This window comes from Battus philenor, unplaced genomic scaffold (genome assembly GCF_028537555.1).
Source record: "Battus philenor isolate CCGP_79_NKW_IND1 unplaced genomic scaffold, ilBatPhil1.0.hap1 SCAF_25, whole genome shotgun sequence".
Lineage (NCBI taxonomy): Eukaryota > Metazoa > Arthropoda > Insecta > Lepidoptera > Papilionidae > Battus > Battus philenor.
In genome coordinates, this window is record NW_027181688.1 from 7526621 (window position 1) to 7550351 (window position 23731).

The following is a 23731-nucleotide window of genomic DNA, read 5'->3' on the forward strand; positions in this document are numbered from 1 at the left end:
TTTACTTTTACGAAAATTGAATTGAAACAAACAACGTAACGTACCGCTATGGTTTTCTTTACAGCATAGCAGAAGAGTAGAGCAAGGAGCAACGGTTTCATTTTGCTCATTTTCGGAGTCTTGACTATTGTAAAGTACGTGACTTAACCGTGGTGGATTCGTTTATAATTGTGACAAAACGTTAATCACCTATCGTTAATTGATTGGATTGTCGTTAATAATTAAACTTTTCAAGGACAAGAATTTCCTGTGCAAGAAATTGCCAAGGCAATTTGTATAGCATACGTAATCGAAAAATACATTTTGATTCTAAGTAAAATCATAGAAGTAATAATTGCTCATTTCCTGACAAAGCTTTTACTACCTATTTCCAATCATCCTGTATAAAGTGATCACTTGAAAATGTGTTATTTAATTTATTTTTATGCGACAACCACTTTTAAAATGCTCACTTGTTGCATAACTTCTGGCAGTACAAATTCCGCAGGGATAGACAGTAAACAATAATTGATGTTAATATGTAGTAATCCGAAATTTGGAAACGATTTTTCTTTATTTATTGTCTACATCTCTATTTGCTATTTCTAAAACCATTCATTTTTGAATAGGGTGTAACACATATATCAATTCATATACTTTCATTTTTTTAATCCTTTTACGTCTATTTCGAATCACTTTATATTATAGCTTAAAAAGATGACTCGTCAAATTATTTACTCGTGAAATACTATAAATTAAAAAGATACCTATATAAACGTACAATATAACTAATACACAAGTGATACTTACGAATCACCCAATGACGTGAAAAAATGTTGTTGTTGCTAAACCGGACCAAAAAATAACAAATACATCTGTGTTCACTAATTTATTTCTATCACATCTATGACATATTATAAACTAAAAAATAAGCATAAAACAAACAACAGTTATTGCACAAAAAATTAAATAAAACTAACCTAAAATTGTTAACTTTCATACGACTCTGTTTTAAGCGGACTATTTATGCTTTCGTTCTGTTCTTGGTTCTGTAGTTGTGGTGTAAATTCGGATTGTTGAGGATGAATATTTTCGACTTGAATGTTTTCTTGATGTGCGAGATCATCGGATGGTAAGGCGTCACTAGGCTGAGCTGGGATCTCTTCGTATTCTGCAGTATATTCTTGATTATATTGTTGATTATCAAAATTTTCTTCTTGGTAATTACCGTCTTGAGGATAATTTTCATATTGTGCATCATATTGGACATCTGATTGAGGATACTGTTGTGGATACTGTTCGTAATTTTCATATTGAGGGTCTACATAATTCGGTTGTTCAAAATTTTCTTCGTTTGCGTATGTATTTGGTTCATTTTGTTGATTATATTCTGCGCCAGTTTCAGGGACCTGTTGGTAATTCTGATCGTATTGTTCCTCAGCGTACGTTTCATTTTCCGGATGCTCCTTGCCTTCTAAAGATTGTTCGAGTTCTGCGTTATTTTCATATTCAAATCCATCACCCGTTTTAACCGTTTGATTATTAATTTCCATTTCAACTTGTGCAATTGGTTCGTGAATAATGTTTTGTTCTTCTTCGATTATTTGACCCTCTTGACCATCTACTCTTGATGTTTGGTCGTTATTATCGATAAGTCTGTCCGGTTGCTGTTCCGGCTGTTGCTCGACCGAGGAGTGTCTGGTGGAGTTATCTCCGGAATTGTCTGGTCGGGAGCTGGGCATGGAACCTGGCACAGTTCTGTGACTTGCGGTTGAGTGCGTGGCTGGTGCTGGAAAATAATACTCTTTTTACTACCATAAATAGTTCTATTTCATCTAAAGGTAAGCGATATGCTACATTTATAATATGACATTAATGTATAGGGTTTTCTGACTGTAAATACCTAGTAGCGTCTTTAACCTTGAATCGAAAAATGTTATTTCAAAAGACCGTTGTAAATTAACTATCTGAGGTTTCTACAATCTGGAGCATAGTAATGTTCATGTATAGTTCATCTTGGTGACTTCTTGTTTGAGGAACAAATGAGTTTTTGAGAAATGCTCGATTCCTCAAACCATCAAACTGCGCAAAGTTTCATATTGGATGCATGTGCATAGATTAGACAGACATGCGCTACCGCAGCATATAATAATATTATAAAAGTTTTCAGTTCATGTTACATCAAAACTCGTCATAGCAAAATGTACGTAAATTAGCAAAGATGTCAGCTGCGATATAAATGGAGAGTTAATTCTTTCACAAAAAGTATAACACGGTGCTATAACGCAACTGGGTTTTCATTATAGGTGATTTTAATTGCGTATAAAATATTTAACTGTTACAATTTAAAAAAAAAAACAGAAGTAAATACAGTAATGTGTTCTATACCTTCATTATTGCTAGGTGCGGGGGTGATATTCGATTGCAGCGAACGTCCCAGCAGGTCTACTTGACGCTGCAGAGTTGCCAGTTCTTGCCTGCAGCACCCGCACACGTGACAACACACGCACACAAGTGTATAAATACATAACAACATGCTACATATTATAAATAGTCGCATAGAAAAAATATTTTTTTATATATTAATACCAGGGTTTTATGATTTACCATCAAGCGATACTTCTGGTAGTCTTGTCCACTATATTATTAAAACAAAATCAATATATTACAAAAGCTTTTAAGGATTCGGATAATCATATGCATATTTGCCTAAAGAATTTTTCATATAATTAAAAGATCGACTTCAATGGGGAAAATATAGATAAATATGACAACTGTTTTCGAAGCCTTTACATGCGCTCAAGCAGATCTTTACGAATGTCGAGCGCAAACATGTATTGTAATCTACCTCACTCGTCCATGCGCAGAATGCGTTTCAAAAGTCCTTTCCATGATAAGCTAACACTTCTAATTTATGTTAATATGCATTTGGATATCCGACTTCTAATTATGAATATGTACTAGAAATATAATGTTTTAGACAGCGCACAAAGTACATGCAAACCACACGAATAAATATTATTGGAAAAAAATATAAACGCACTGGTTAGTGCATGTCTATTTACATGTAATAATAACCCATAAACACACAGGTATCCAATGAATGAATGAAAACATGCTTAATGTTGCAAGCATTCACGCAAGCATCTGTTAATTTACCTTCAAAGGGTCATCGTCTGAACCAGCGATGTTGTCGATAGACAGGTCACTTAAATGTCTAGTTAAGTTACCAATATCATCTCTAGCCGTGCTTATGTCGCTAAATTCGTCGCTTCTTCTATATCTATTTCTATAGGTGTAAGGCGTGGAAGTATAGAATGTGCGATCTAGGTCGTAGGATGATCTACTATTTGGATAACCACTTAATGGTGTGTAGCTTCGTACTGAAGGAAACGTGGTGCAATATTTCTTATGAGAAGACCACAAATTACGAAGTTTTCTCATAAGTTCAGCATTCCTGCAAAGCAATTGTGTTTTTTCTCCTCTGGAAGGTAAAATTATGAAAGGTGATTACTAACGACAGATGATTTGAATTTATAACTTGTAAATTTAAATCTGGAAGCTTTTATTGCACAAAAATCTACTACCAATTGCAATCATTGCCCACACATAAATAACATTGCCAAATATAAAAGAATATATCAATTAACATAAATTAACAAATTAGTGTTATTATTTAGAATTACCAAGATAATTGCTAAACTAACGATAAAAACAATTATTAAGTAGACAACAGTCATTTGGAAGGAAAAGAAAATATATAGGAACGTGCAGATAAAATTTATCATACACGGTGTTTTAACAAATAATCACTTCAAAGTATTGCACATGAATGGAAAATTAACTGTTAGTTCTTATTTAGAACGTCTATAATAATTAAACTAACTTCTTAAAAACATATTTAAATTTTAAAGTCATCGCTACGTTGTTTGTGTGATTTCCATTTGTTGTTGTGACTATAAAAGCATTGATTTTCACAAAATAACACGTAGGCGTTATCGCATCATTACGTATCATAAAAACAAGGCAGCTATTAAAAATCTCAAAACAGTTATAAGTTAGTCGTATACACCAATTAGATACAAAGTCTTTGGCGAAACTTTTGGAATTATGTTTATGTTATTTCTCGTTATTATTCTGTAGTCATTTTATCCGAATTGTTAACATTTTCATTATTATTTATACTTGAAGATATCGTTTCATTTGCACCATCATTGGTCGTGATTTCGTCCGGTAACGAAGTATTGGGTTCTACTAATTCGTCTTTTTCTATCGGTTTAAATTCATTTTTAGCTACTGCTAGTTCTTCATGATCATGATTTTTGTTACTGTTTAACGTATGATTATTTTCAGTGTCAGATACTTGTGATATTCCATCGCTTTCTTTAACCGTTTCTATAGTTTCGTTAAGAACATGTATATCGTCTCTTGTTACTACCATACTGACGTTACTCTTGATTGGTTTAGTCGGAGATGATACGTCTAATTGTGAATCACGTCGCTTCCTATCTCTTCTTTTAGGTTTCGGTATTAATTTAACGCTGATGTCAACCTTAATAGGCTCCTTTTTCTCCCGTAAAAAGGGCTGTTGAATCATTAGCGGTAGATTGTAAATCTTCTCTCCGATATTAGCGAGATCCTGATTGGTCGTTAGTGGTCCTATAATTATGGGTTGGTTATTCGACGAATCGGACTCTTTTCCGGAGCGGTGCTTGCGCGTGCGTCGATTCTCGGGGTCCCGTGATTCTGAGCGGTCGCGTTGTGTTCTGATTGGTTCGTCTACTCGGCCGCGACTCTGCGCTCTGCCTGCCGCCAATAAAAACACAACACGACGTTAGGACATTCGCTCAGTTGTAGGGGCAATGATAACAACGAGTAGCAATTGTGATAGTTAAAAGAAAATATCCGACTTTCCAAGCAAGATTGAAGCACCATGCGTAAATTTGAAAATGTCTCGTACTTGTGCCTACGATTTGCGTCGTCGAGCTTGTCTGTAAGCAAACGACATTCGCCGGTGAGTTTCTCCATCAGACTGTTTTGTGATTGTATCATGGACTCCAACTCAGCCACGGTTCTAGCTGCGGAACCAAATTTACTCCATATAAAGTTGGCGCATGCTGTTATCTACTACTGACTCACTCAATGCTTTTGGAAACAGAATATGTGCATTAGGTGTTTATTACTAAACAATCTGATGAATAAACCATTGAGTTGAAGAAATAGTTTTTCAAAAGCCCTTTCTATCGACAGTCATGCAAGCGCAAAGCGCAAATGAAAGGGTAAAGTATAAATGTTTTGAAGCAATTTCATTAAAGTTGTTTCTTATAATAATTTCTCAAAACATCAACAGTTTACCCATTGTATGAACATTCGAATAACATAATAGATGCTAAAGACAAGAATGAAAAGTTTTTTTTAATGTTGTACATTTGATGTATAACATAACATAAAATAAAAATTTAATCTGAAGTTTGTTATTTTTCTGTAAATTTTGCTACAGATCTATTTTAAAAACAATCTAAGTAGAATTAAGGGCCTGACTAAGTTATTACGCAAACAGTGTTATTTTTTTTCCGAAAAAACGTTTCGGACAAATCGCAAAACTTACCATGTTTATTTTCCATTGTCTCAAGCATTGAAGATAGTTCTTTTTCTTTCTTGTTCTTCTCCGGAGATATGGGTGTTAAACTTTTCATATTTAACTAAGGAAAAAGATGTGGTTAAATTTAATATCTTTCATTTTAACAAACCGTATTATTTATGTTATTACGACATTTATTAAGTTATTATGCCAAAGATCGAGAGGTATTCTCGAAGTTTCGCTGAACTAAAGCTACCAATGATGTTCGGATAATTGTTCGTCTAAAGTGGCAGCGGTCGGGACATACCGCAGACCGTTGAGGCCGAAAGGTTCTCAGGTGGCGACCGCTACCAGCTGCAGACGCTATGTATATACGCCTCCAACTAGGTAGACCGATGACATAGTTAGGGGGGCGGGAAATCGCGGGATGGGGGCAGCGCGCGACATTACAGTTGGCGATATTATTTTAAATATTAATAATTGAGGAATATTACCTTATTTTGCAATATTGTTAGTGAAAAAATGTTAAGTATGCTAAAGACAGCAAGACGTAACAAAAATTCATTCTCGATTCGCAAAAGATTAAGGACTACGCTCTATGTATGCTACCAACGAGTCTTAAGTTATTTTGGGCATTTCGACCGCAGACAGCTATAACTTCGACAAGCTAATGGCTGCAGGGAAAGCAGAAGGTAAAACACCAGATGTTCAATCACCTATCTGATGGTCTGATCAAGTTAAATAATGTCGGGACTCTATTACCCTTCCCCGAGATAAGATATCATGAAAAAAGTGTGTCATGGATTTTGTTAAGATGTTTCAAGACGGACACGATGTTTATAAATAAATAGACGACTGTAAAGATAACTCGAACCTTGTTATTATAAAATCACAAGGTATTCTTGCGAACTTCTAGACTTAATTTTTTACAAGTGCAACCATCTCCGCATTGTCACATAACGGTGTATTTCAAAATTGATATAATTTTACCTCCTTCTCCAGTGTAGAAATTTGTTCAGACAGACGAAGATTTTCACGACGCGAATGCACTAAGTCTGCGTCGGCACGGTCGAGACGCTGACGAAGTGATTGTATCTGATTCAAAAATGTTATAAAATTATTGGAAATCATTTGTATGAAAACTGAAACGAAAACATTACATATAATTTTGATTGCACGTAAACTCGTGTAACCTATAAAATATTTATTCTGGAATCAAGTTTCAAACATCAAAAAAGATGCCGTTCAACGTCTTTTGTGTTTTTTGGCATTATGTAATTTAATATTTTTAAATATTCGATATTTGAGGCAGTATTACTGTTGAACGAAATTAAACTATGAAGGATTTTATCTTTAATATTCAATTCGTTTTCAGTTTTTATGATGCTTGATTAAAATGATCTTTTGTTTTTGATTGTGTTGGTGTGAACTTAAACTTATATCTGTTTCTTTGGTACGAACAACTGACGTCTATATGGCACAAATGTTATGACAATTTAAATGCAAAAGTACCTGAAAACTTTACGCATACAATTCTTTAGTGAATCTAGTATAATTCTATTTAAACCGTTGTACCGCGTCTTACAAAAGCACGAAGAGATGGGAGCTGAGAAAAAGGATTATGAGCGCCGCCTCTACGAGACTTGACGGTGAACTGATAGAACAGAGCCGTCGTTACTTATCTCACCGCGCGTATAACTAAGGCGCTGTATAAAAGTTTCGGTAGTACTACAAAAAAGGCTGACCTCGGAATTAAGGCGATTAGTTTCGTGTTTAGCCTGTCTTTGATGACGCTCTATAGCCAGACGTGCACTAGCTAGCTCTTCCTCCAATGACGCCTTCTCTGCGTGAGCCTGTGCCAGATCTGCTTGAAGTGTTGCTGAAAACCAATCATTCTTTTTGATCAGTAAATCGAAAAATATATGAATCCATGGCGTCTAAAAGGTTTGACCCTAGACTTGGATTTTGGTATTAGTTGACATTACTTTCATTATGGAAAGATTAAGCGCAGGAAGAAGTAGCAGAAGAAACCCCAGTAATCTAGGTTTCAAAATTAAGTTTAAAAAGAACGTTATGGAATTATTGCGACTGGAAAAAACAAAATAATTTATAATAAGAGGTAAGAAAACCATCATCTAATATAACCACAAAACTCTTAAATCATTATCATTATATACCTAGAACTTCTACTGTTGGACATATGCCTCTCCAAGATGACCAATAGGATAGGTCGGTAGCGACCTACATCCTAGCTCTGGAATAAATACTATATAAAGTGGTTAATATAAATCACACTGATGTGCGAAGCAATGTATGTATACTTAGGCCTTATATTGGACAATTGCAAAAACACATATTTTGTTGAAATAATTTGTCGTTTCAGCCCAAAGATGCCCACTGCAAGGCAATAGACTTCTAAAGATATCTATGAGGGGAAATACCATATTCGTTACGCTTGGCACGCGGGTAGCGATCGCAGTATGTGGTATTATGGTACACTGAGGACTCTGCTTTCCATCCTCTGGAACCTGAATTGTGAGCAGTATCAATCCTATATAATTGCATAACGTGTGAGTTATATATAAGATTGTGAACCGGGAATTGAACCCGAGACCTACGATCGCAGGTCACAGTTTTTACCGCTGAGCTACTACTGCTCGAGAAGTAATATAATTGACACTAATTACCTGTTTTATTCTTCAGTTCCATTTTTAACTCTTCGATGTTTGCGTTCTTCATTGATAGTTCGCGTTTTAAGTCGCTCTCCTCACGACGTTGTCGGTCCAAGTCCAACTATATACGATTTAGAATTAATATTATAAAATATAGATAATTTACCTCATTAAAACCTTTTAAGAATATATAAAGAGCTTTTTTATAAAGATAAGGTGGACAGACAACATTGGATGTAGGCGGCTTTCAACGGATCGTATTGGAAATATAAGGGGGTGAGCCTATGCCAGCAGTTGAACATCTGAAAACACGCTGATGTTAAACTTACGTTGAAATTTCTATAAAATAATTTCGACTCTGAAAGAAAACTAAATTAACGCATTAGGAATAAATCTTTCATTGTATATGATTAATTGGGAAAATATTGAACTAAGTTGTTGCCAACCGGTCCTAGAAGCATGTGCATTCAGCGCCTTTCAACGATGTTTACAAGTCGTATATCCTCGTTGTTATGGACATCTTTCAATATGCTTGCTGCATCGTGAACTCTAAGACATTATTTGTTAGTTAAATATAAAATGTTACATTCTTAACATAATAAATCTATATTGTAGCGGCAGATGTAGATAGCAACTATGGTAAGCCCAGAACACATCGCCTGTGAAAAAAATCTTTAATATCAATTTAATTAACAATAATAGAATTGTCGTTGCCAAGGTTCATAGTGATGTTACCTGTAATTTAGCGACGTTGTCATATTGAGCGGCCAGATCGTGCTGCAGCTCGTCGAAGTGCGCGTTGTAGCGCTGCTCGGCAGAATTTCGCTCCTGTATCGCTCGACGCGCACCCTCACCGGCTAATTCGCGGATCTTGCTTCTTTCTTTTGCCAAGTCATCCTGTATATTGGACATTCACATTATTAATTTATTCATGCTATTATTCATAGAGAATCATTTATAGTGACATATGTTGCACGTTTTGAAAATAATGTAAGAAGAAAATAATTTAATAAAATCTTAAATTATATTGAATATAGATCAATTATAGTGCAGTTAAAGCTATATATTCTTAAAGTTAAAGCTCCTTAGCGTTAAAGCTATTCTTGATACAGTAGAGCAATCCTTTCGAACTTAATTATCTCTTTAAAAATCATAGACACTATAAAATATTTTTTACAAGTTCATGTTTAATGAACTTCTTAAATTTATTACAAGATAATTTTGGGACATAACTTGTTCAAACTGTGTACAATATTATAATATAATTCATATTGTATTATTGTACACAGTTTGGTATAAAAGAGAAACAAGACCAGAATACTATAAATATATCGACTATTTATCATCTAACCTATTAAAACCAAAGAGATATGTGTTATTTATAACCGCTTATGAAACTTAAGATCCAAACCTTCAACCGCCGCACTTCGGTCTCCAAGTTGTTCCTCTCCTCCCGGAGTTGTTGCTCCACCACGTCCGGTCCTCGTTTGAAACGCGTATCCAAGTCACTGTCCTTTTGTTCCAAGCTTAATTTCAACTTTGCGATTTGACCCTCAAGAGAAGATTTGTCTCTGAAAGACCAAGATCAAGTTTTTAGATTTGAATTGAATTTTGCCAATTTATCGAATCGTGGGTCGACCCTCTCAGGCTATCTCGTAACGAAGTACTAAATGCCTATCGAGTGATAGTCCAAGCTGAGGCAGACTCGGAGGTCCTGGACCTTTATTATTATTATTATTTATCGACTGTAGGCAAAGCATTTGGCCTCTTTCTCGACTAATGTTAAGTGATTACAAGTTCTACTATGCTTGCCTAGAATAAACCTATTCCCTCTTGACTTGAAGGCTCCTAAGTTATAGTTAACTGGAAACAACGCCGGTAGGTTGTTCTATATCTTGTGTAAGGGAGACAGGCTTAGAAAGGATCCGTTAAGCTTAGAAAAGAAGGTAAAACGAAGGATCTCCATCACGATGTTATCACAAACCTAGTGAAGCTGATAATTGAATGTAAACAATTTCCGACATTTGCAAACTGGGTTGGTTTGCGTTTCATGTTAAAACTATTTAATTTAAGTAAAATAGAAATTATTAATGAAAGTAATAAAAGATTTTTTTTGTCTAAAATATTATGATTTGTTCCAAAATCTGATGAAAATACGCTATTCAAAAATAAGACTGTCTTGTCTCATTTTGTCTCTGCGGGTTGGTTTCCGCAACTAAGCGGTACTGCGCTCATTTTGCGTTGGTTAATAGGTATGATTTTGTATATTTGGACAAGTTCAGTAAACCTTACGGAGTAAAAACAAATAACAAATATTCCAACTTAAACAGGCCACATATCGCTATATTCATGATTGATTGGCATAAACTTTAAAGTATTGCACATTTGTCAGCAAAAAGTTTTGAAGCTTTCTCACCTATTCCCAATCACTTTAATAAAGTGACCATTCCGAAATAAGTGACATTAATTTATTATTTCGATAGGAATGCGACAGACCATTTACTTCTGTCTGTGTTACTATATTATCATTACGTCAATTATTATAGCGGACATTATTAATTATTGGATAAGGTATACTATACATTTGTCGATAATAATTGCACCCTATAGCTATATACGTTCCCTTTAAATCTTTTACAACTGTAACTAATCATCTTGTATGTATGATTATAAATTTATTTCTCTAGCTGCAACATATTTGGAGTCAAAACGGTATTAGCAGTTAATAACAGTAATAAATTATTGAATATTATAGTAGTTTTGACGTGTAATTTAATATTGTAAGCGACAACCTTTGTAAATTGTCTATCTGTCTTTTAAAACCGTCAAGACATGTTGAGTCAACGAGGCCGGAAGCGAGCTTGCGTTTGTTCTCGTTGTTCTCATCCTGAAACAGATTTAAACATTGGAATGGGGTTTAATAACAGTATTCTGTATTCGTACTCAAAAAAGTATGCAAATCCAAAAAGTCTGTATAGTATCCGATTTGTCTGATGCAGCCTGATAATTTTGTCGTGTGTAAACAAAATATTTACAATAACCCATCAAGAGTATATCGTAGTATTTGTATACCTGAATCTTCTTAAGGTCGATTTTAGCTTGAGTCAGTTGAGCTTCTAGTTCGGCGATGCGGGATTCGAACACGATGTTAGGTCCTTCCAGCTTCGTGGCACGTGACTTGGGGCGACGGGATTTAGACGGTGTTACCTACGGTATAACACAAATGTTACCTTTTTATTGTTGTTAACTAATACTTTCGTTTCCTTGACTAATTGCGACTCTCAAAATATATATATGGTGATCAATATAATGTGATGTGTTCGCTGCTGTTGTGTTACAGTCATGTAAATAGTAAATAATCTTTGTACATATACGAATACAATATCTCTATCAATCTTTTTCTTTTGCAACGTACACGGTAACTCACTTCCGCCCGCTAATTGCGTATAGAGGTTTGAAAGATGAAATGGTAAAATTCGGTTAAGAAATATAAAATTCTCTTACATGTCCTTAATTAAAATTATCTTCAGAAATTTTTACACTCATCAAAGCTTTTTCCGACCATATAAAAATAGTTAGACACAAAGTATAAAATAAAAACATAAATAAATTTATCCCTTATAAGCAATTAAAAACAAAACATGTATTTTTTTCCTTATTTCTACTTAGTATTATTATTTATTAATGTTAAAAATAATAATTTTCTTCAGTTACCGATTTCCTAGCGTTGTCCATAACAATCTGTTTACCTTTTTTAATGTCAACGTCCGAAAAAAGACCTAAAGGCACCATTCTGTCACGTCCTTAGCTCATTTTCCTGTCGTAGTTGTAATTACATGTCTTACCCGTTTCCATTTCAGTCATTTTATTCGATGCTTTATATCAAAAATATTGGTACGTTTTCTTATTATTTTTAACCGAACCTTACGTTTTATTTTTATGTTGAATATACTTCTTTCCTTTTCCTTTCTATGTTGCTTGCACATTCTATATTGATCAATGAGCGAAGTGTTTTTTCGTGTGTATTGGCTACGAACTGTAATTTAGATGTTACGTAGACAACGGAAGTGGGAGAAAGAAGTAAAGAGAAAGGTGTCGTTAATGCACGCAAAGAACGGCGCAGTCAAACAAGTAAAAATAAAGTTGGTTACTTTTAAAAACTTTGTAACTTTTTCAAAGTACCAATTTCGGTAGCAAAGACAGTCCTAAAAAAGAGATATAATATTATTCTAATGTTAGGAACAGTAATGATAGAGAATTACTTTATTATCGCTGTCCAAGCCCGTGCTGTCGCCTGCATCGTCCAGTTCGTCGGTCTCCGAGCCCGCGTTGTATTGGAACATTCTGGAGATGATTTTATTCTTTTGTGCCTCGTGCAGATGTTCATTCTCAGATATAACCTCTTTTACTTTGCCCAAGAGATTATTGAGTTCATCCTGGAAAGGTAATTTCCCCGATAAAAAATATTACATAAGTGAACTCCCCGGGAATTATTTTTGTTTGCTCATACATGATTTTGTAATTGGTGTGTAACAGACTTTAAATTAATTATAAATAAATTAAACTCTATCCGTTAATGAGCAAAATATATATATTTTAATACTAAAAATATTAAAATACAACAGTCTGATATTTTGATAAATCAAAAGATGTGTCTTTGCTCCTTCTGACTCCATTAACCAGCTGTGTCTCAAATATTTTGTGAGAAAATCCAAGTTATATATGTTTATAAAATCAACATCATATTTCAATTTATCAGTACTCTGCTCAGCTTCCATTATGGCCGCCATTGTTATTTTCGTTTGTGAATTTTGTAATACCTTTCATTACGACTTCTAGGAAAAAGTAAATATAACTTTTGATGTATAAAATAAAGTTAGGAAATGAGGCCGCTTTGAATTCAAATGAACGTTCTTTGAAGAAGGAAGAAATGTAATTTATTATCAATGAAAATTGGATTCTATTGTACATGCAAATTCAACGTAAAGTCGCTTCTAACTATAGCAGGGTTGTGCTTCTTTCCATACATATTTTGTGTGTAGCTATAAAACATACAAAAAATTCATAAACACAAACCTCTTAGAAAGATTTTAGACTAAAAACAAAAAATAATGTGATTGTAGATTTAAATATAATTTGAACTTCCTACCAATTGTATAAAATAGTTGTAAGAAAATATTATTTACTACATACGATACGATTACATAACATATTATGGTGTGGGAAATTTAAATTTGGAACAAGGACATTTTTACTCCAGTTTTAATAAACATTTTTTTTCAATACTTTGTGGATGGCCTGGGACTGAATGTACCAGGCCACCACTATATGAATTTACAGTTCACTTACCCTGCAGTACTGGCTCTCGCGTTCCAATTGTTCGATGTACTCCTCCTGCTTCTGAATGAAGTTTATGACATCAGGGTTGGTACCGCCGGTCAGCTCAGTGGCGGGAGATGTGGATGCTGGCTGTGGGGCTACGGGAATAATGTTTGGTACTATTTTTAGTACCATAACGACTCAAGTAGGTTCTAATGAAGTTACAGAATCGAGCTAGAGATATATTTTTAAATGTTATGCGTGTAACAAACACATTGTAACAGCTTGCATTGTTTGATTACTCTATTCATTGATTTCCGTCAATAAACCTTACGATATCTCTGTAATCATATGGTATAGAGACTTGAAATTTGGTGAAAACATTCCTTTCGCTCAGTAGAGGTCAGCTAAGATAAGTTCAGATCGGATTTAAGTAAAAAAAAAACTTTAGACTATAACTCATGAGTAAAAACTTATTTTAATTTTTTTTGGTTTTTTATTTTTTTAACCAGCGGGAGACAGCTTATATTATAAAAATGTAAGTAAAATGTAAATGTAATAAAAATGTAAGTTACTTTGAATAAAGATAAAAAGTTTTGATTGTTTAAGTTAAATTGTTACACGGCCTAAGTTCAGGATTAGAAGAATACTGTGGTTTTATTTGAGCAGACTTGATACGTTGATTACACCTTTGGATGCTCACTTGAAAAGACCTTGAAGCAGAACGTTTTCGTTCACCAACTTATTGCCGTGCTCAGTTACCAAATGCTTCTAACTCTTTCGCTATTTTGACCACATCTTTATCACTTTCTCTTTCTCTCATCTTTAAATCCAGATTGTTTCGCCTTGACTGGCACTCGGACGCTGTTAGAGAATCTTTGTTTCATTTAAATTCTATCCAATCCTCGATACTTTTAAACCTACGGACTCGTTTAGTCTCTTCCTTTCAGTTCGAAATATTCTAGAAATTTCTATGGACTTGTTGTCGGGGATCGAATCACGGATTTTCGGCGTAGAGCTTTTCATTAAAGCACCATCCGCTTACTCAATTTGCTGCGTCATATTTTAAACGCCTTGCTAATTATATGACAGTCTACCGCGTTATCGATAATATTACATAAGTATTGCTAATGATAGAGTTACCGTTCAAATGTGAGGAGTAAGTAGGCAGTAGGCTAGTACTTTCTAATAAAAAAGACTTCGTCATGAGATTATTTCTATTGGCATAGTAATTAAGCAGACTACTATATTATGTATAAGGCGCATATATTAGTCAACAAATGAATATAAAAAATACACTTTTAAAGCTTTTACTACATATTTCCAATCATATGATTATTTTATACAGAAGATTATTTAAAATATTTTTTTCTTAGTTACGATTAATTATACTTGCATCATTCGTGATCGAGCTTGCTATTATCGAAAGAATAAATATAATTTTATGATAAATATTTAAATATTTTTATGTTATGATCATTTATGTCCATCAGTGGGCGTTCTACAGTTGATATAATGATGATTACGTATTAAACAAACTAACCAACGTAACCCAGTGAAATGACAGGTTGAAGTTACAGTGGGTCAGGTAGCGAACAGATTGAGGCTTAAGTGTTAAGGCTCGGTTGAAGACCACGAACCAGTAAAGTAGCGCAGGGCGGCTACCGTCAAGGTAGACAGAGAACCTTCTTAAGATGGGAAAGATACTGGACGCAGGTCACTTCCGGTCCTATTAGAAATCTATGGGTAAGACCTGTCCAACAAAAGAGGTTCTGCAGTTGAAATGATAATGATATTTTACTTACGAATAGTGGTTTTAGCTGGCGTATAGTTGTTCAGGCTGTCGGCATATAGGGTCGTGTACTTGGCAGTAAGACGAGGCCTGGGCTTATATTCGCTGAGGGTAGTGTATGGACCAGCGTACTTCTTATCCAGGTCTCCATCCGACTCCTCCAGGTTTTTAATAGATGCCGATCCGCCATAGCTCCGTATCTACATACATACACAATATCATATCATATCATATCTATAGTCAAGTGGTCATCATATGTTATTGGATCGATTTGCAATGCAAAAACTGAAGCCGACGTTTCTACTTTAAACCGGCATTTTAACTACAAGAAAACACCTGGTGGCGAGCGTCACTTTATTTACTTATTACGTAAATATAAACAAATAAACTTATTTAATCTAAGTTTAAAAATCCTCGATGGTCTGACCAATCTGGCTAATTTCTAATTACATTTATGTTAAAGGAACAAGGGAATGACACTATATAATTAAAAATAAATATTATAAATGTGAAACATTTGATGAAATTAAACAATTAAAGGCATTTTAAAAGCCTATCGTAAACCTTCACTAAATATATATTCTAGGCTTCGTTTAGTTATTAATATATAGAATACATTTATTTATTCACTTAAAATTTAACTATGGCTAGAGAAGCATTAACAGATTCAAAAAAATTTATTACTTAGCGCCATCGATTGATTTCTGAACCCAAACATAGTTTTATTTGTTACTAATTGTAGTAGTTTTTATTTGTAATTATATTTCCAGAACGTTCATGTATTAATTTAAAAACATTTATACACTTAAAGATATATTGTAATGTATTTTTTTACAACGCTAAGCTAAAAACTTATGCATGTTTTTAATATCCACGAATCTTTATGTTTATTTAATTTACTTTCAATATTGCTTAGTACGAGCAGTTGTAGCCCAGCGGTAGAGGACTGAGGCATACGCTCGTAAGTCGCGGGTTCAATTCCTGGGACACAATCTTATTAATTCACACTTTCTGCATTAATTATATAGGATTTCCACTGCGTACCATAATATCATACTACATTCGCTAACCTGTCTGTCATGAGTATCGATAATGGTATATCCCCCTATAGATTGCCTCTATTCCCCTATTTTTTGGGGAAGCCTATGCCTTGCAGTGGGCATCTATGGGCTAAAATGACAATTATCAAGTACAGTAAGAAAATTAAATTTTGGATTGAAGATCACGGACTGTCAGGCTTAGAAAGTCCGCCAGAAGTCGTTGGATGCAAGATATATCCAACCGGTCCTATTGAAAAATATGGGCGAAGCCTATATCAAGCTGTGGACGTCTTATGGCTGAAATGATGATTATGATTGTCTTATATTTCATCTATAACGTTAATTCTACGTAAATCATTTTACGAGACAGACTGTGCTTAATTTAGACTGGTTCGTTAAACAGTAAGTTTTATTATAATTCTGATGTTATGTAAATAAATATATGTGCACATTATATTCCTATTTACTTTTAAATAAGATCAAATAAATATTTCTTGCACACTATAATGACACACACAATAACACAAAAATAAAAGATAAAACCAAATACTAAAACCTTAATGAAAATCAAATTTTATAAAAATGTACATTAATTATACATTGACAAGAATTACGTAGTAGGCATAACACTTATTTTGAATCATGACTCACCAAACTATATTTAATACATTTTCACTCGTAAATTAAATGATTGTCGAAAATTTTATGTAAATAACACTTACACTCGGTGCGCTTCCAGATAAGAAATATCTCAGCTTCGAAACTGCTTCCTTATACGCCAGCTCGGTGTAGTCCGGTATCCTTTTGACGCCATATTCGTTCATTTTCGGCCGCCTGCACGAGAAGTATGAATAGCTCATCATCGTACTGGCAGTTTCATAACGTCACATTGTTGAAGAAAAGTTGAAAAAAAAAATTAAAAAATAAAAATGTCAAATTGGAAATTCTGACGTACGCATTGCACTGTTTTGTGACGAGTGGGGATTAGCTGTGACGGTATCGATTCTGCGGTTGTCATGGCAATCGTTGCTATGGCAAATAAACGGGGTATCTATGCATACAATATATGCGTAATTGTATAAACAACAATTAATTATAACAATTAGTTTTAGTTTTAATCTATATTGGCATTATAACAGCAGAAAAAAAATTAAATAAGCAAAAGTACTACTAGACAACCATTACCTTGGTTACCAAGTAAAAATAGAGCGTGATCATCAAGTGATAGAAGGGGTTGAAAATTCAACTTACATTTTAAAAAAACGAATTACTTATGTCATGAAAATAAGTCCTCCCTTTCACATTAATTACATTCTGAAAAATATTAATAACTTCTAGCAGTACAGTCTGCAGGGACATATAGTAAATAATAATTAATTTTATTAAGACACTTCACAATAATCTGAATTTTCAAGTGGCTTTGTTAATTATTTTCAGAGTCATCACTTTATATAGTGTATTTGCAAATAAATGTAAAAGTTAGCTTACAACTCTACTACCTCTATTAAGTTTTTACACCTAACCTTTCTCTGCAATAGAGATCAAATCGCAAGTATTCCCTCAATCATAAACCTGCCAAGGAATAATAACACTAGCACTGGTGATGATATCTTTTGCTGTTCTTTATTCTTTGTTACATTATGCTAAGGTCTCAACCATATGTTGCGGGTTAATTTTTGAACAGTGTAAATTTTGTGAAATAAGACATCACCTCTACTTATGAAAAGTATAGGAAAACATGTTGTACATACCGGCGTGTCCTAAAACCAAACATTGAATAAAATGGTCATGGCGGATTACTTCCTTTGTGCTGACTATAAAAGAGACTTCTATTTCAATTAAGTTTTATTATTTCTTCAAAAGCAGACGCACTGAACACTATACAGCTGTGTACCGTAGCGATTCGAAAATAGAATACATTGTCGTCATACTTTGTTCGACACTAAATTGAAAAATTGATAATAATAGTATATTTAAAGGGCATATATCGTCTACGATTGAACGCTCCGTATGACTGGCCACTAAAGTCGCAATACTTTTAAAAATATGATTATTCTCGCGAGTTCAATTCAAATACTAGTAATGATTTGAATTCGCTAGAAATGAGATAGTCGATACAATTATGTTTCGGTTAAAAATTTAAAGTAAACATGTTTGTAAATAGTCTCTGTATTTATTTACATACATTGACCACCATTCATTTTCCTCGCCAACGAAGAAGAAACAAATACGTAAACGGGTGGTTACTCACCGCCACCCACGAAACTTCAATAAAAACAAACACAAAACAAAACTAATTGCTACTACCATTAATTAAACAGCTAAACTACATACAAAATGTACATATTTTCCTTTTTATACTGCGATTAGTTGACACTACGTACTGTAGACACAATATATACATTTCGACAGCTCATACTAGACAGAAGCGTTGCAGGAGATTCTTGCGCCACTTTCTATACCAGCGGTAACGCTTTCCGAAGTGTTAGTAATGATAGCAACCGACCAAGTCAAGGTTCCGTCCTCTCAAGCGCTCTTGTGTCGGAATGCTAAGCAGATATTATCGTCGAGTCACAGCTCAAGCTGAGGTGCCCGTGTAGTCACTCCATGGAGCGCTAGCAGAAGTAAAGTAAGAACTAGGGGTGCCAGAAGCCTTCGAGCTTCGCTACCTTAAAAGCTAATCCCTTTTGTGACCTGCTGCTTCGAATCTGCGGAATCTTTCAGTGCCATTTAGGCACAAACAGTCTATTCCAAAACCAAAAATGTACGACAGGTTACAGCATGTGAACGTAAAATTTTATGAATCTTGATTCTTGACTGGCAGCGCGACTTTTGCCTCGTTACAATTAAATATTTTTATGCGTTTTTGCTTAACTCGATGAATTTCAGTCGGCGTCTTACTTGAGAATGTATTTTTTCGTTCCTCATAAACATTGGGGCATATATAATGTTAGTTAATATCTACATATGAGTGCTAATCTTATCCCCATAACTGTCAAAGGTGCTAACAGTGACTTTGTACAGCTTAGCTTATACAGGTGATTGGTTATAGATGTAAAGGCTCTTAAGGGGTATATATATAGTTCTTTTGCTGACCATTAATGTATAGTTTTGGATTAGTACACCCTATTTAAAATCAATGGTTTAAAAAATTCGGATTACTACATAATCGAATTATATATTGTTTACTTTCTATCTCTGCAGACTTTTTACTGCCAGAAGTTACTAGCCTGTCGCATTTTAATAGAAAAAATAAATTCGAATGACAACTAAGTGATCACTTTATACCGGAAGATCGGAAGTAAAAGCTTTCAAGCTTTTTAATGGCAAATGAGCTATACGTTCATTCCTTTAAAACACCTATTACCAATCGCTTCGTATACTGTACGAGTAGGTGGTGTAGCAAAAGATGTTAATATTTGTACGTAAAAACGAGCACCCAATAATCCTACATTAGTAAGATCATTTGAATATTCCAATAAACCAAACGTATATAAGAAACATTGTATAGGAATTAGTAATATGTATATATATATATATATATATATATATATATGTATATATATATGTATATGTATATATATATATATATATATATAAAATCGCAGTTAAGATATTAAAGGTACGTACGGCAATCCCTCTCCATACTGCCTGAGCTCAGTAAATTCAAGGAAAATACATTGGACCCAAAATACTATCGATACAAATTAGAGATGATAATAATAAAAAAAAACTCCAATTATTTTAACTCAATGACCTAAAATACGATCATAAATCAATTCATCTTAATTATATTGAAAATTAAAGAGTAGGAAAGTATATATACAAATATTTGAAAAATTCAGCGCACATCCATCTCATTGTTATAGAATCTACTCATACTTCAGAAGTCTTTCGTTTTCTGGTCTAACATCTGCAAAGAGGCATGTAATCCTGGAACTAGATAGTAGGCAGTAGCCAATTTTCAACCTATGAATAGATGCCTGAAAAGCGTGCATGCTCAACTCGTCACAAAGCACTCAATATATTAAAAACCTCTGATGGATTGCAGATTGAAACAAAATAAAATAAATTTGTTATTGTTGTAAATTATTGGTTAACCTTAGCTACAAAATTATTAATATTATAATATGATATTTTAACGATGTCTCCAACAATTAAAAATACTATCAAAAATAATACCGCGCGCGGAAAACCTTTCAAACGGTTTTCGGGTTTATTTACCTTAGAAATCTTTACTAAAGATTAAAAGGTTTTTTGTGTTTATTTTTTATATTTTCTATTGATTTACATTCAATTTGCAGATCACACAATAACTTTGTTTGTTGTATTAAATTTATTTAAAAAAAAATAAGTTTCTTTACGATTACTGATGACCCACGGAAAAATTTAATTTAAATTTATTATCTTGTATAAAAAATAATATCTATGAAAGAAAAAGTTTGTTTCACATATATCATAACGTTTCCTGTTTTAGAATGTTGAAGAAAACTATAATTTTTATTATACACAATATGTTTCAGACCGTATTTAAAATCTCATCTTCTATACCGAGTACAGCATCAAATATAAAGAGACCACAAATTGTTTTACAGATAACTTTACAAGTACATATTTACATGTGTAAATAGCGCACACTTTTCAAATACATGTTTATAACGCTATGCGTTGCTATGTAAGAAGTATTAATTATTTATATTAGTCATAAACTGTTGTCAGCTTAAAATTAGAAAAATATTGCAAAGATATTCACTTTAAAAGATTCAATTGTTTTAAGAGTCAATTGAATACGAATCACGCATCCCACGTCACTTATTTTTTCAAAACGTATCTAATTCTTTTCAAGTTTAATTACATCACACTTCAAAATTTATTATGTTTAACAAAATATCCCGACTCACAATAAAGAGAGAAAATATTTTTTTACATTATTTAATTATTTTGAGCCGATTGAAAAAGTCGTAGCCAAAGATTTATAAAAAAAATATTGTTCGCGGAAAAAAATTTAAATCGTCATGCTAATTTTAAAATAATTGAAGAATTACGTTTTGTAATTTAATTATGACTACTTTTTAAAATCACTAATGCAAACACAGATATTGTAATGATTTATCAATCATAATGATTACTTAAGTAGTTATTAATTTTTTATCTGTACTCGCCTAATCTTGGAGCGCTTGAGTTTTCCATTCATCTCCTTGTCGGATCCAACACTGGAGCCGCTTTTTACTTTGTGCCCCGCGAACCTCGACTTCGTTATATAACTTGTTGAACCCATAGCTGTCCGCAAAACGTGTTCTGAAGCTTCGAGCAAAAAATAGTTTCAAAGTTTAAATCTTTGTTTAGTCTTCGAGGATTCCGCAAAGCTCCATGTCTATCGCGACAATAGACGGGCGACGTCTGGAAAGGAATTAGTTTTTAGTTCTTACTTCGCGCGTTTCCTGTTTTTTGTCTCTTTCATGTAAGGGAGGGAAATTGATGTATCGGTTTCGATGGAGGGAAAACTTTTCATCAGGATGACATACACTAGGAGTTATTATTATTACAAATTGCTATAATCTATCGCAATTTGAAATGAACAGTAAAAAATGAATATTTTTTTTCAAACAAACAGTGATATCAGACATAGGGGACATAAGGCTGTTAATTCGCAGAACGTTACGCATCAATTTCGCTTGCTAGGACGCCTTCAAATCACAAGGCAGAAATTTCTAGGAATTACTATTTGACACCAGAAATATATGTTACAACGTCAAACAAAACTGATTGACGGTATTAACAATTTGAATAAGCATATTTATGGCCTGCAGCGAATTTATCTAAATTCTGTTTATAGAACATAATCATATCATTTCAGACATAGGATGCTTACTTTAAAAAATTTGCTTCTTACATAATTTTCCAGAAGAACTAATAGCTTGCATCCAGCGTCGTCTGTTCACCTTGTGGGGGAAGTCCCACGCTGCGCTTGCTGGTCTGTGAATCCAGAAGCTTAACGTCTCAGCTGCCATCTGTTCTGCACATGTGGTCTGCCCATTACCACTCCATACTCGATTATGTCGATTACTATGGCTTGTCTAATAGTTTATCTAGGGATCTTATTACAAAACAATACAATGAAATGAAATTAAAATATTTTTAATAAGTTAATATCATTGTCGTTTTAGCCCAAAGACGCCCACTGTAAGGTTTAAGCATCTACAGGGGGATATATTATAATCGCTACGCTTGGTTGGCGATGGCAGCGTCGTACTATGGTACACAGACGTTCCTGACAATTCTCTGGAAACTTGTTTGTTAGCACAACGTGTGAATTATAAAAGATTATGTCAGCATGTCTATATAATAAATAACTTGTCTTATTTAGACAAATAAATTTATGGAAAAATGTAATGTTTAAAGTAACAGTGTAACTCCTCGCCTACGAGCCTGGCAGTGTCTTGCGTGCCGTTGGATCAAGTCGGCCATTACATTTTGGAGGGAAAATACGTTACCGATCACGCGATGCCTATCGTTAACAAACTGAACATCACGACCTACTGCAAATCGTTTACCAATAAGCTTTTATTGTTAATAGTATATAGTCGTTGTCAAGTCTGTTATGTATATAAAGTTTAACTTTGAACTATTAAACAGACAGACAGATTATAATTTTAATTAATATGTAATTATGGTGTAGGTTCCGTACATATTTTCATATGCTTATAATAAAAAGCGATAGTTTTAACTTTACAAACAGACATTTCAATTTTATTTATTTGTATAAATTACGTTATTACTATCGAAATCATTTATTTTCAGATAAAGTATAATATACATTAATCGACAACATATAAGCTGTATATCTACCTCATTAAATCTTTTATCTACACTTTTAACACTTTGTAAAGCTGAGATTGCTTTGACAATGATAAGAATAATCGTATTTGGTCCTATTTTATGAAGTTATGTGTTAAATTCAATAGTCTTATATATTACAAGTGAGCAGCGGCAGAGAACCGAGACTTGCGATCGCAGCTCGCGGATTCGAATCCCGGGATACAATTTTATATAATTCGCACTTTGTTTATTAATTTTATGGGATTGCTACAGTTACCAAACAAGTTTCCAGAAAATAGGCAGTAACGTCAACTGCGTACCGTAATTCCACACTACAATTTCCAACCCTTCTGCAAAGCGTGGCGATTATGTTATATCATATAGACATTTGAGGGAGGCCTATGTATATATGACTATATATTAATATAGTCATATATAGGCCTTTATATATATATGTGTATAGATAGTTAAGTATAAAACAGTTGTACATTTGTAAAATTGATAAACACAACATTACTTTTAAACGCTC

The 23731-nt window shown here is 33.7% G+C and overlaps 1 protein-coding gene across 1 annotated transcript; it reads right to left on the reverse strand.

Moving 5' to 3' along the window:
* Positions 1-968: 968 nt before the first annotated feature.
* On the reverse strand, positions 969-21661 carry LOC137924865 (serologically defined colon cancer antigen 8 homolog). Its single transcript, XM_068768247.1, has 16 exons — positions 21546-21661; positions 17106-17217; positions 15357-15543; positions 13582-13709; positions 12495-12668; positions 11305-11439; positions 11025-11119; positions 9644-9803; positions 8968-9129; positions 8248-8353; positions 7306-7439; positions 6551-6655; positions 5588-5681; positions 4940-5057; positions 2368-2456; positions 969-1768 (listed from the first exon to the last, which is right to left on the reverse strand). The coding sequence occupies exons 1-16, from the start codon at positions 21659-21661 to the stop codon at positions 969-971; spliced, it is 2715 nt and encodes a 904-aa protein (XP_068624348.1).
* Between the last annotated feature and the right edge of the window lie 2070 nt (positions 21662-23731).

What these genes read in the sequence shown, in the direction of transcription:
- LOC137924865 (XM_068768247.1), bottom strand. Translation starts at nt 21,661, where the DNA reads ATGGGTTCAACAAGTTATATAACGAAGTCGAGGTTCGCGGGGCACAAA. An exon ending in CAGATAGACAATTTACAAAG is followed by an intron (nt 9,804 to 11,024) that starts GTTGTCGCTTAC and finishes TTGGTCTTTCAG; the next exon opens with AGACAAATCTTCTCTTGAGG. An exon ending in GGAACTGAAGAATAAAACAG is followed by an intron (nt 7,440 to 8,247) that starts GTAATTAGTGTC and finishes ATTGGTTTTCAG; the next exon opens with CAACACTTCAAGCAGATCTG.